The 13,405-nt window shown below is 34.8% G+C and overlaps 1 protein-coding gene and 1 long non-coding RNA gene across 3 annotated transcripts; one reads left to right on the forward strand and one right to left on the reverse strand.

The window, feature by feature from the left end:
- The first annotated feature begins 8,866 nt into the window (after nt 1-8,866).
- LOC141708897 (uncharacterized) lies at nt 8,867-9,493 on the forward strand. Its single transcript, XR_012569674.1, has 2 exons — nt 8,867-9,346; nt 9,430-9,493. It is a non-coding gene; the product is annotated as an uncharacterized LOC141708897 (long non-coding RNA).
- A 222-nt stretch (nt 9,494-9,715) lies between these two features.
- On the reverse strand, nt 9,716-13,165 carry LOC141708896 (uncharacterized). 2 transcript variants are annotated; one of them, XM_074512723.1, is made up of 7 exons: nt 13,022-13,165; nt 12,564-12,642; nt 12,196-12,481; nt 12,047-12,117; nt 11,108-11,390; nt 10,938-11,023; nt 9,716-10,195 (listed from the first exon to the last, which is right to left on the reverse strand). In XM_074512723.1, the coding sequence occupies exons 2-7, from the start codon at nt 12,624-12,626 to the stop codon at nt 9,947-9,949; spliced, it is 1,038 nt and encodes a 345-aa protein (XP_074368824.1). In that variant the 5' UTR covers nt 12,627-12,642; nt 13,022-13,165; the 3' UTR covers nt 9,716-9,946. The 2 variants fall into 2 exon arrangements, with proteins under 2 accessions (XP_074368824.1, XP_074368823.1); XM_074512722.1 differs by lacking the exon at nt 13,022-13,165 and adding an exon at nt 12,863-12,902.
- Nucleotides 13,166-13,405: the final 240 nt, after the last annotated feature.

Raw genomic sequence — 13,405 nt, forward strand, 5'->3', positions numbered from 1 at the left:
AAGAATGGAGTTTCCTTGGGGATGCCTTTATAAAGGTTTTCTCTGGGAAAATTAGTAATTTTGATGCCATAACTTCATCTCTGGTTAATATGCTCTATATGCTTGTTTCTGATAGGTATTTTAACTTTAGCAACTATGTGATGCTAGAATTAGGTACTAGATTAGGTAACAAAGCTAATAGACCTAATAACATCTATTATGCTAGATTCTTTATGTTATTGGCTAACCATGTTGCTGAAGGTTTAGTCATAATCAATGAGAATAATAAACTCAAGTGCTGGGCACAAGAGAAAAGAGTTCTTGCAGACTTGATGAGAATGGATCTTAACAGCAGTGTGTCATTGGTATATTTACCAATCATGAATGCACCTCAGGTAGGTGAGGTAATTGCTTCTACAACTCCTACTTCTTCCAACCCCTCTATTTCTTTATCTTCTAGTGTGGCCATGAAATCTGTGATGCCCCAACAGATTTCTACCAAGGTCACCAAAACTAAACTTTCAAAATCAAAGACAAAGAAATCCACCTCTGTTGTTTCTCAAAAGACAACAGTTGTAACACCAACTATTAACCCTGAGGTGAGTGAACAGGGTGTGAGTGGTGAGGGGAGGGGTGAACATCAAAGAAACCCCCAGGATAAGGAAGGAAAGTTGAGTGCTTCCCAAGCTAGCCAAGCCACAGTTTCTCAAAAAGCTGTGGTGGTTGAAAAGGTATCTAGCACATCCCTAGTAGCATCCTCCCAAAAGGATGTTACTATTGAAAATAGTTCCAAACCAGGAACACAGAACAAACGAGGGAGGGACACTAAAGCCAAACACTCACCAACAAAAGCCTTTATTAGAAGAAAGAAGGCTAGAACCCAATCTTCTACACAGGGTGCACACACTGCACAGATACATCCATCTGTATCTATGCCTTCTCAAACTCAGTTTGATGTGACTCCAATAAATGTGGAGTCACAGCCCCATTCTCTCACAATAAACACACATCAATCACCAAACACTTCATCACCATCTCTGGATGTGGATATGTTATTCCCATCAATTCCTGATTCTCCCTCTTTACAACTCAGGGAGAAGCCCCACTCAAATACAGGTGATCATCATCTCTTGGATGATTTGTTGGATCACCCGCAAATTCTTTCAGATATAATTGAAGGATCTGTGTCACCACATCTCAAATCAATCTACACAGATTCAACAGTTATATCACTTTCAATTTCAACTTCTTTTCCTTCTTCAACGGATATCACTCATCCGTTGACAAGTGGTTGTTCTTCAACGGATAAGCTTAACAGCAGTTATCCGTTGATAACATCAGTTTCACCTTCAACGGATATTCCACATCCGTTGACAGTCTCTACACAAATAACTGAATTAATCCCAAGTGTAGAAGACATGAATATTGTGCAATCACTCTTAGGATTGAGGGAAGGGAGTGACAATTTGAGTGAGAGGCTGGGTTGCTCCCAGGCAAAAGGAGAGATTGAGAGCTCAAAAATGCATGCTATTTCTTCCAGCATGGCAAAAGTAAGTGAGTGGAGTACCACCTTAGTAGGTGAAGGTGAGGGAGTGAGTTGTGTGAGCCAGGGGGAGCCCCTGATGCAAGAACATAGAGAAAAAGAGAGAAAAGCAGGTACAGTAGATACAAGGGTGGAACCAGCCATTGCTAATGAGTCAATGATTGTGGATGATGCTGAAAAGGAAAGACAATTTCAGCAACATTACAAAGCTGTAATTGATAACATTTCCTTGGATGCTGACACTTTTACTCATCCTGTGACAGCCTATCAACTGTTGGATGCTCAGGGCAATGAGAAAGCAGAAAGGTCACTACATCTAGTGCACACAACAGAATCTCTTCAAAGGGATAAAGCTGCCATTAACAAAATGCCTTCTACAGCTGGTGAGCCATCTGAGGAATTTGGAGCAAATTCTGATGATGATGACTCTATTTCTTTTTATGGAAGCATGAACTTAGGGGGAGATGAAGGCCCTAGTTCAATTCCAAATCTACCTGAATGGGCCTTGACTAAGGAGTACAGATCAGGGGAATTTAATGTCTCTTTAGTCAAACAAATCAACACTATTCAACAGGCCATTCAGAATACTTCACATGCAAGTATCAAGGCTATCCTTCAAGCTCACCTGGACTCACTGCATCTCATGAAGCTGCAGCAAGTGAAGCAGAATCTGAGTATGGATGATCTCAGGAAGGATATTGCTGACTTGAAAACCTATACTTCAGAAAAATTGGATTCAGTCATGCCCTATGGTACATTGCAGGACTTGGTTTTGAGATTGAAGAAAGAATCTGTTACTGAAAAACGGTTGGCCAAGTTAGAAGACAGAGTTCAAGTTATTGAAAATTCTGTGGCCACCATTCTTCACAATCAACAATCTCAAACCAGTCTCCTAATGCAGCTGGCAAAAGCACAAGGCTTGACCCCTCTCCTTGATGATAACAAAAAGGGGGAGAGTAAAAGGGAAGGGGAAGGAGAGCCATCTACAAAAATCAACATATCTAAAGTGCTAGTTCCTGCCATCACTACTTCTCCAATCATTCAAATCAAGGGCAAGCCTGATGGAATTGATTTGATTCAGCTAGCAGCAGCTGAAATTCAAGTGAAAGAGCAAAGGAGGAGAATTGATGAAAGGTTGCAACTGTTGTTTGGTTCTACACAAGACAAATCAACATCTGTGAAATACAGCACAAAAATTGAACCAATCAACATGGAGCTCATGCCAGTAGGGAGTCATAAGGATGGAGAAGCTTCTTCCAAAGAACTACAAGCTATAATTCTCAAGCCCAATGAAAGATCCAATAAGGACTCAACAAAGAATCCTTTAAAAGAAGTGGACTTTCCTCCTCCAAAAGCTGATGAGAACAAGATTTTAGGCAGAAGTATTGCTTATCTCAAAAAGACCATGGATGAGGCTGTAAGGAGAAATAGAGCTATTATCATTAGAGAGGGAAAGAGCATATGTGTGATGCAAGGACATCCCAAATTCTCAATAGCCAAGAAGGAAGAAGACAAGCAATTAAAGGCTGACAAAAGAGCACAAGCAAAGCTTGAACAACAGCTAAAGTCAAGTCTAGTTGAAAAAGAAAAAGGGATTGAAGTCAGGGGTGAAGACAAGACTACAAACCTAGATGAGGTTTTAGGGAGTATATTTGGTGAGAGTGTGGAAGAAAGAGAGGAATGGCAGAAGGGAAACAGAAGAAAGGCCAAGGCACATAAAAGGAGTGGAGATAACACTGAAATAACCAAATCTATATCTAAACCACTACCTTCCATACCTGAACCCCTTGTTGCTGATCCCACAATAAACATCCATGGTGAACCAATCATTCCAAAAGAGGAACCTATTGATTGGGACACTATCAAATTGCCTACCTTTCTAACCACTCTTCCACTACCAAAGAAACAGAAAAGAAAACCAAAATCTACACCTCCCTTAACCTCTAAGAAATTCACTCAAAAACAAAAACCTAAGCCTAAGTCACCCATTTCTAAAGATGATTATGTTCACATCTGTGACATAAAAGAAATTTCAGACATTGAACTCTATCTGGATGAGCTGGAGGATGTAAGGGGAATAGCTGCCTACAGACAGTTACCAGAGAGATTAGTGTTCAGATATAAAGGAGCTGGGGAAAGAACATGGCCTCTCCACAGGATTCTGGATGAAGGCTACTCTACCTTGATTAGAGTCTATTCAGCTATACAAAAGGATTCTGGCTTTACCAGAACTGCCAAGACTGAAATTCTCAACAAGATAGCCAATATAAGGAAAACTTGGAGGGAGCCCAATGCTTTACCCAGGACTTTACTCATTCAAGAAAGGGAAATGAAAATTCTCAAATCACCTCATTGGTTGATGGAATTTAGAGATGATAAAGGAGTCAGAAGATTTTTCAGACTTGAAGACCAACTCAAGATTGCCAGCAATGAAACTCTCAAAGAAATGCAATCTAAGTTGGATGTCAGTGTTGAAGATGAAGCTGAATTCTTCAGACAACTCCAACTCCAAATTGAGGAAAATGACAAAAGGCTAGGAAAGAAAACCAGGGAACAAAGAAGAAAAAGATGATTTGCTCAGACTAAAGGAGTGTCCTTGGAAACACTGTAAATCTTCAATTATCTCCTAGTACATACACTTTTGCAGCATTTTTAAATTTCTACTTAGTTTCAATTCATATATCTGTTAAGTGTTTTGTTATCATCAAGTTAACCCTGAATTTATGCCTACAATTCTTATAGACATAAATAGGGGGAGATTGTTAGGAATGTATGTGCATTAGTTTGATGATATGTTTAACAAAATCCTTAAGTAGAAATTTAGTGTCTGTAGCCTCAACGGATAAGACCACTTTGGCTATCCGTTGATGGTGTAGCTTTACTTAGAAATAAGTCTAGTGTTGTAGCATATTTCAGTCTCTGTATTTAAAATGTAATTCTTGGAAGTTGAGAGAAACTATGAGTCATGTTGACTACTAGATGATATGCAGATAGGAAGGCCAATTGTAAATACTTCATGCCTTGTAATTTTGTATAAGTGAAGTGGTATCAACGGATGACTTAAAGACCTTCAACGGATGAGAAGCTAAGCTTCAACGGATGTCTCTAAAGCTTCAACGGATAAAGTCATCAACGGATAACATCCTTCAACGGATGAGTGCATCAACGGATGAAAGCTTCAACGGATAACATCCTTCAACGGATGAGTGCATCAACGGATGAAAGCTTCAACGGATGTTCTGATGATTAGCCGTTGATAAGGGGTAGTTGTACCTACAAACAGAGGCACATGGGTTGATAGAGACAACTGAGATGTGGTAGCCGAATTTCAGGAACAACAGAAAAAGCAGCCGTTCTTCTCTAGTACAAAGATGCAATAGTCAACAAAGTACTGGAGTGAACAGGAAAAGAAGCAAGTGAAGATCTTATTTTATTACTGTATTTTATATTGTTCTTCACTTGTACACTTGGTAATATAAAAACCAAGTAGAAGCTAGTAATTAGATGAGAGATTTTCCAGAGCTGTTTAGAAAAATATTGAGCGAAAATTCATCTAGTTTGTACTAGGATGCAGCTGTGATCAACATTGTTTAATCACAGATTTTCTAAAATACCATCTCTGGTGGAACAACAAATCCACCAGAAAAGTTTTTAAGGTCTGTTGTGTTCTTTACATTTGTGCTTGAATATATATCTGTCTGTATTAGCTTAAAGCAATTCACACACTTGTTCTTCTTGAACACACAACTTTCATAAACTGCTCAAAACTTGAAAAAGTTTTGAGATTTACATTCAACCCCCCTTCTGTAAATCTCATTGTTAGTCCACTAGGAATAACAATTGGTATCAGAGCAGGCTCTTAACATACAAAGAGTTTAAAGATCTTGGAATCTAACAAAGATGAGTAAGAATGATATTTATTCTGATTAGAAATAAAATTTTATGGGTAGGACCACTACAAATGTCACTTTCTTCAATCAGTTTGGTGATAATTTCCTACAACAATATGAGGAAATCAAAGAAAGACCTGTCTTCATTATTATAGGTTGTGGAAAAGTGAGTGAATATAAAGGTAATAAAAGTATGATGCACCTCATGTTTTGCTTATAACCACCAACCAAATTCTCACATTTATGTTCCTCCACAGAGGTAGGGTATGCCACCAACTTCCCTGCAACAAGATTCTACTTAAATGTGAACCAGTCAGGGATAAATGAAATGAGAATAAGGTACATTCAATACATGTTAAATGTGAATTGTCATTTTCATTTTATGCCTTTACATAGGTAAAACCTATTACACAATTAAGCCATAAATTTCGTAGATATGCAAAGGCAGATTTTTATATTATGAACATGGAAGACGAAGACGATACAACAGAGATTCCACAAGTGAAAGTCAGTGAATTAACAAAGTAGAACGAGTCATATATTGAGGTAATGAAGTATCATAATATAATCAGTTTGATATTACACAGTCGAAGATATAAATAAATAATTGTTACAGAAAAATGTTGCTTGCCAAGTAACCCTAAAAAGGTTCGATGCAAAAATGGATTGGTACAGTCCTTTCTGTACGAAATGAGAGAAAGATCTTAAATTAGTGGGTGATAACTATAATTGTTGTGGACGTACATTACTTTACCCGGATATAAGGTGATACAAAATAATTGAAAAGGTTTTTTTATCAAAATTTTCAAAGCAACCAACAATGACTATATAAGGAAATGCTACACAGGTTTCAGTTATATGGATTATGCAGTGATGAGACCGGAGCTATTCCAATCTTTTGGCCTGATGATGAGATCACGAGATTAACCGGTAGAACGGTTCATGATGTTGACGCTGAACATACCCAGGTGAACAACTGTTGTATATATACATTAATGAAAAATTGATTACAATTTTGTATTACTAAACAAAATGAACTACATTAGGTAGAAGGTGTGAAGCAAATTTCTCAAATCTTGAAAGCACTTGAGAACAAGAAGTACAACATTACCATAAATGTCACGGAACAGAATGTGAAAGAAGGTTCTAAGGTGTATAATGCTTCTTATATTTCGGAACCCATAGAGATAACTGACACTCATTCTCCAAACCTGAAGATAGCTACTCATATGGATGAAACTCAGATTACTAATGTATGTACGTTATTTACTGGTGACGTCTATTTTTTCAGAAATAATTGAGAATGTTAATTATATTATCATTTACACCAGGTTACTAATAAAGAGTCTCCATCTAAGGCTATTAGCCCCCCAACAGTGGTATCCACAAACCGCAGTCGACCTTGACTAAATGTGGAGCCTTTGGAGTACAATGGTCAACAATAACAGAAGAAACCTAAGGTCAAAAAAATTAAGCAAGAGAAGGTAGCATAATTAAAGTTATTTATTGTGATACAGTCAATTTCCCTATGTATTCAAATGTGTCCAACATTTTATGATTTCCTGCTTTGCAGATTTGAAGTCACTCTCACACTATGGAAATGAATGCATTATAAGCTGCATGTACTGCTTATTCGGACACATTGATCATAGGAAGCTGCATACTTCTTTCAGAAGTTTTATACACATTTGACATGACTGAATGTAATGGTCTTAAACAAATTTGTTTTGAAAAGATGGGTAATGCTTGTAAATATAGATGTTCAAATGCATAACTTATTTATTACAACGAAACAGAAAATGTTGTTTTTCAACCACTATTCACATTAAATCTCCCAAATTAAAGTGAATGATATTAAAGTGATTACACATTGAACCTATTTCAATTATAACAAATTTACAATTGGCGAAATGTTTTACTTTACTCTACAAATGGAAATTATAACCAAATCAGTAAAACATTAAATCATGACAAAATCAAATAAATTTTAGACAAGTAATGTGCAAAACATTTATACAAAATTTGGAAAAAGGTTTAAAGTGCAGTAAACCAACCAACAACCTATGTGCATCATTCAATTTCTACACCAAAGAAAATCAAACATAATTGCAATCACAGAGCACTACAATGTCAGCTGTAGGAATCGATAGCTAAGAAATGTCCACAAAGGGCGGACCGATTGGAAAGTTAGAGTACGAATCATCCGAGAATATCGAGGGGTTACCACCGATGGAAAAATGTTCAAAGCTTACAATTTACTAATGCTTGATAATAAGGTAATCTCATACTATGTTTACTCCTTTAAGACAGATTAAAAATAACACTAACAAGTATATGTGGGAACATTGTCCCAGAATTGCAGGATGCATGCTTTTGTACCAACAGCCTTGGCAGATAAAATGTCCAGGTTGATTGTCGAGGGAAAGGTGTATATCATTAAAAACTTCCAAGTGAGGGAGTATACTGATGGTGATAAGTATAGACCTGTTCAAATGGATAAACAGATCGTAGTCACGGCTGATACAAGAGTTAAAAAAGTGGAGGAAAAAGATATTTGTATACCACACAACAGCTTTGATCTGTTTGAATATGGAGAGCTCAAACCGATGACAACGCAAGTCATGTACCTAACAGGTTATATCTTAATCCATTCATCAGTATATTTTTACAAATTGAAAATAAAGTATACTAATTTTACTGCATTCACAGATGTCATAGGAATTAAGGAAAAAAGACCGAGCATTAACCGAGTCCCAAACAAACAAGTTAATATCAAATTCAAGATAACTGATGGCAGGTAAAAGAAACAAGTTAGTCATTTTAATGTAGAGTTCATTTGTAATCTATTGGTCTAATATGAAAGCATATCCAGCAAAAAAATCAATGTGACCTTTTGGCGTGATTTTGCTGAAGAGTTTGAAAAAGCCTTGCAACAAGACTTAGAGGAACCAATAATTATCATTATCTCAAGTGGACGAATAACTAGCTGGAATGGTAAATCTTCTTTCATACAATCACAAATTATTAGTCCCTAATTTAGAGCATTGACGATGTTCTTATTTAATAGACCAACTGGATTTGTGCAACTACTCTCCAACCAAATTTTAGCTCAATTATGATCATCACAGTGTCACCAAATTGCGGAAGAAGTAAGTCAAATGTCGTACATCATAATTTCACATATAACACAACTAATGGTGATGCGTATATTCGTTGTAGAATGATAGATCCTAATTTTTCTAAACATACAATTGGTCTAAAGAAGCAACCAATTAGAGTTTGTACTATTGATGAAATCAAAAATTTGAGCAAAAACTTCCGTGATCAAGAAGTTATTTGCAAAGCTACTATAAAAGGTGTTGAAGAAATAGGCGATTGGAAGAAACACTTCCGCACCTCATGCTACTTGGAGACTCAGTTTGTAGAAAATGAGTTTTTCTGCAAAAACTACAAAAGAAACGTTCCTCAGACATTGAAAAGGTATAGTCCAACAATATACAAAATACTAAAAACTTGGTTTGTTATATACAGATTTAATGAACATTTTCTTTACAGGTTTCACATTTCAACGGTTGCTCAAGACACAACTGGCGTTCTCCCAATCATTTTGAAGGACCAAGAAATTCGGATTCTTACGCATAAATTTGTCGAAGATGTTCAAAAAGAGGTATAAAATAGAAAAATAATTCAACTACGTCAACAAAGTGTAGTTGTTACTAAAACAAAATTATATATTTAGGATAATTCCTTCCCAGAAGAAATTAAAGCCCTTCAAGGAATGAACTACACTTTCAAATTAAGAATTACTCAACAAAATATTGAAAAAACATCTTTGCAATATGTGACAACCGGGATTTTCCCGGGATGGGAATATGAAGAACCTAAGGAAACTCAAAATCAGATGATGCAGAGCACACAAAGCTTCTCAGCTGAGGTAATTTTGACATATATAATTTACTCATTTCATATGAACCTTATGAAAGTTTTTTAAAACATTACATGTATTACAACCATCAGGGGCATCTTACCATATTGACGCAATCTCACAACTGAACTAAAGGTTGGTCGACAGATTACATTTTGACTGCGGAAATGGGAGCAAACATGAGTTCCATATTTCTCACTGTATTGAGAACCAAATTCTTATGTAGCTGAAATTTAAACTTGAAATGTAATTCAAGTACCGTAATAGAAAATACTTTTGCCAGTCTTCTTCAGCGCTATTTGGTTTTGTAACTGTATTAGTTTTTATGATATAACACATATATAAATAATAAAATGATAACTAAATAACCAAATAAAATATGTAAGGACTTCTATATAAATTAAAAATGAAGCCTTAACGAATATATGTTTTACACCAAATAGTTATCAGCATAGAAAGAGTACTAAAATTTTTTAGTTGTCTTGATTCTCTTGACCATAACATACATACTTCTGCTACCCAAATACGAAAAATCATGGAATGGATAACAACTCATTACTGATGAGAAGAAAATATCCTTAGTTCGGGAATCACTTAGTACTGGGTAAGCTATGCGTTCTTCACAACTAATACATTGAAGTTGCGAATACTTCCATCACGCCAATTGAAGATACATGTATCACCAAGGTCGAGCTTCAAATCTTCCCTGAACATTCGCCATCCATCATTAATTGTAGTTCTCTTCCTATCACTCCTACGACGAATTTTAAGCAGCCAAACACGATTCCCAACATACGCGCTTATGTAATCAGTCTTCTTCCAACACTTACAGAGACTTCTAAATTGTACTGGGATATCCTACGAACAAAAAAATTTGAGGGAGTGAATACCAATTCTGTAGTTATTAATGCAACATAAAATTTAGGATCTAAACCAACAAAAATTATACGCTAATATTGCAAATAAGGAATATTAAAGTCAAATGAGAATGTGGAACAAATTTAAACAAATATTTAATTTAGTTTACATCATGTATACGCTGATATTGCATCAGGTATACTCAATCAGTAGCTGAAGGGCCAAGTCTTATAATTATTTATTTCTAGGTTATTTGATATCAACTCTTTCACTTGCTATGTTTTATAAATGACACATACGACATCTAAAGTAAAGTATTTAAGCTTATGAGTTGGAGAACACATTTTAAGAACATAACTAAATTGCATAATTATCTATGAAAAAATAATTTACTTAGCCGTGTTTCTAAGTTCTTCAAACGGTTTTACAACGTCAATAAGTCGAAGTCGAAGACCTAATAAAAAACATATGCAACAATATATAGATATAATATCCAACCAGCCATATTATTTATGTGGATGAGCCATCAATAATTAAAAATGAAAAAATAAATTTATGTACGAAGGATCTTGACAGTAATTCGGGATCAACAAAAATACTAACATCCAGAATGTAATTTAGTGTGACCAGTCATTGTGGACATAATCTCAGCTAAACATAAATATATTATTCTGCAACTCACACACAATAACACTATAAATTTGTCCAAACTAAATGAGTTCAGTTCAGGTATATTACTTACCACACCATGTTCATTCCATAAAAGATGAAACTGCTTAACACCAAACTGAAATGCAGGAGCTCCCGTTACATCACCAAAAGCAGAAACTGATATGTAAAAGTTTACATCACAACTGCTACAAAACTAAGGCAACAGTCTTTATTATACAAGTAATAACAAAAAGGGGGTACCAGATTGAGGGGGAAGTGGAGACAGAGGATTCTCAATATGTGTTTTGTCAATAGTTGTCACTGAGATTTTCCGGTGACCATCAAAAGTGAAAAACAACAAATGGAAGCAATTCAAATCTACAACATGTAACATATTGCACAGACTCTGCAAACCGGTCAAATCACTTATGCTATTGACACCTCGCCGGTATTGCCCGACAAACTCATAGCCACTGCTGACAACAAATTCCACTCTTTCAGGAATAAGGGCACCGACATGATCATCAAACTCTATCGGTACATACTATACAAATGTAAACATTCAATCAGTTATTGTATGAGGTATGAAGAGAAACAAACAATTAATTTTAGGGTTAAATATCAAATAGGTCATTTACTGCGTTCAAATGTATCAGGTGAGTCACTGATTACAAAACTGACTCAAATGAGTCACTCATTTAAAAATTTATATTAAAAATATCACTCTACCGTTAGTCGAAATTCTTAAAAATATTATATATTGAGTTTCACACATTTTTTATGAATAATATTACATCCAAATGAAAGATTCTGAGTTCTAGTATTTTAGATAATATTTTTAAATTTTTAATAATTTATCTACTATTTATTTTTATTTAAATAAAATAAAACAATCAAAAAATTAAAAATAAATAGTTGATAAAAATTTAAAAATCTAACAATATTATCTAAAATAGTAGAACTCAGAACCTTTCATTTAGATGTAATATCATTTATAAAAAATGTGCGAAACTCAATATATAATAATTTTAAGAATTCCGACTAACAATAAAGTGATATTTTTGATACAAATTTTTAAATGAGTGACTTATTTGAGTCAGTTTTGTAATCAGTGGCTCACTTGATACATTTGAACGCAGTAAATAACCTACTTGATATTTAACCCATTAATTTTATGTCTAAATATGAACATTAACTTACAACAGAATCAATTACTGGACCACCCCCTCCAAGATTCCTAACAAATGTCCAGCCACCATCATAAATAGAAACTGCCAACAGAGGACGAAACAATTATTTACATACCAACATATTAGAAAAACAGGAAAAAGATTGTAGACAGGAAATACCAGGAGATAGATGACGCTCCTGCAGTGGATGCACTATACTCGGATACTGTATCTCAGACCCGTGCATGTCAAGAATCACGACTTTCATATCAAAATTGCCCACATATTCAAACAACAAAGTGTTACCACAGATTATACCAAAGTCGTGGTAAAATTCACGCAAGCCATTGAACTTCTCATTCAATTTGTCAAAATCCAGCCATATTTCATAACCGGTACGAACAATAATCTTCAAAGTAGCGGGAATACGAGAGCCATATTTCATACAAAAAGCATGAGGAACACGCTGACAATACATATGGAATACATTAAGATATGAAGATAAACAAATATTTTTTCCATTAAACAACAAATAGCATTACACATACCATTTCATTGGAATTGCATCCAGACAAACGAAGACGTCGAGCAAATTTGGGTGCTAATTCCATCACAAAATTAAGATCCCTACAATACACATACCGTGATAAAAAAATCCGGTAACAATCAGTTCACACAATAAGGAACAATTGAGATAATGAACAATAAGGAACACAATAAGGAACAATAAGGAATAATAAGGAACGCAATAAAGAACAATAAGGAACATTAAGGAACAGAAAAAGGAACAATAACGAACACAATAAAAAATAATAAGGAACAATTGAAATTAAAACTGCCACAATACATTCACACAATACAGAATACATCAAGGAACACTTGAGATAATTTTAGTTTGAACACAAAACAAAGTAACAACACAACAAAATAAAAACCTAATAAAGAAATAGAGTAACAATTATTTGGAAGAACGCAATTGTAAAACTGTAAAAATGATTGAACTTACTGTATGTCACTTCTTCTGTGTATGTAAGAGACCTGTTGTGTAGGAAACCTAATGCGGATATAAATAAGTATAAAAGGGGGAGGTGGATTCAATAAGACTTAAGAATAAAAGGGAGTTACAAATTTCACATTGATGAATACACAACTTTAACAGTTAAATTGAATGTCTTCCGCCCACTTGAAGAAGTCAAACAATGTAAATCAACTACTTTCTGACAAAATTACCCTATTTACAATTTAGTGTTCTATGCATATTTAATAAATACATAAAAAATCAACCATATCACACTTCACAATCACTTTTATAATAAAAATTTACAAAAAAACCATGTTTTACAAATATATATATATATATATTTAATTTTTATTCATATTCATTGACAAC

Source organism: Apium graveolens, chromosome 2 (assembly GCF_009905375.1).
Source record: "Apium graveolens cultivar Ventura chromosome 2, ASM990537v1, whole genome shotgun sequence".
In the NCBI taxonomy this organism is placed as follows: domain Eukaryota; kingdom Viridiplantae; phylum Streptophyta; class Magnoliopsida; order Apiales; family Apiaceae; genus Apium; species Apium graveolens.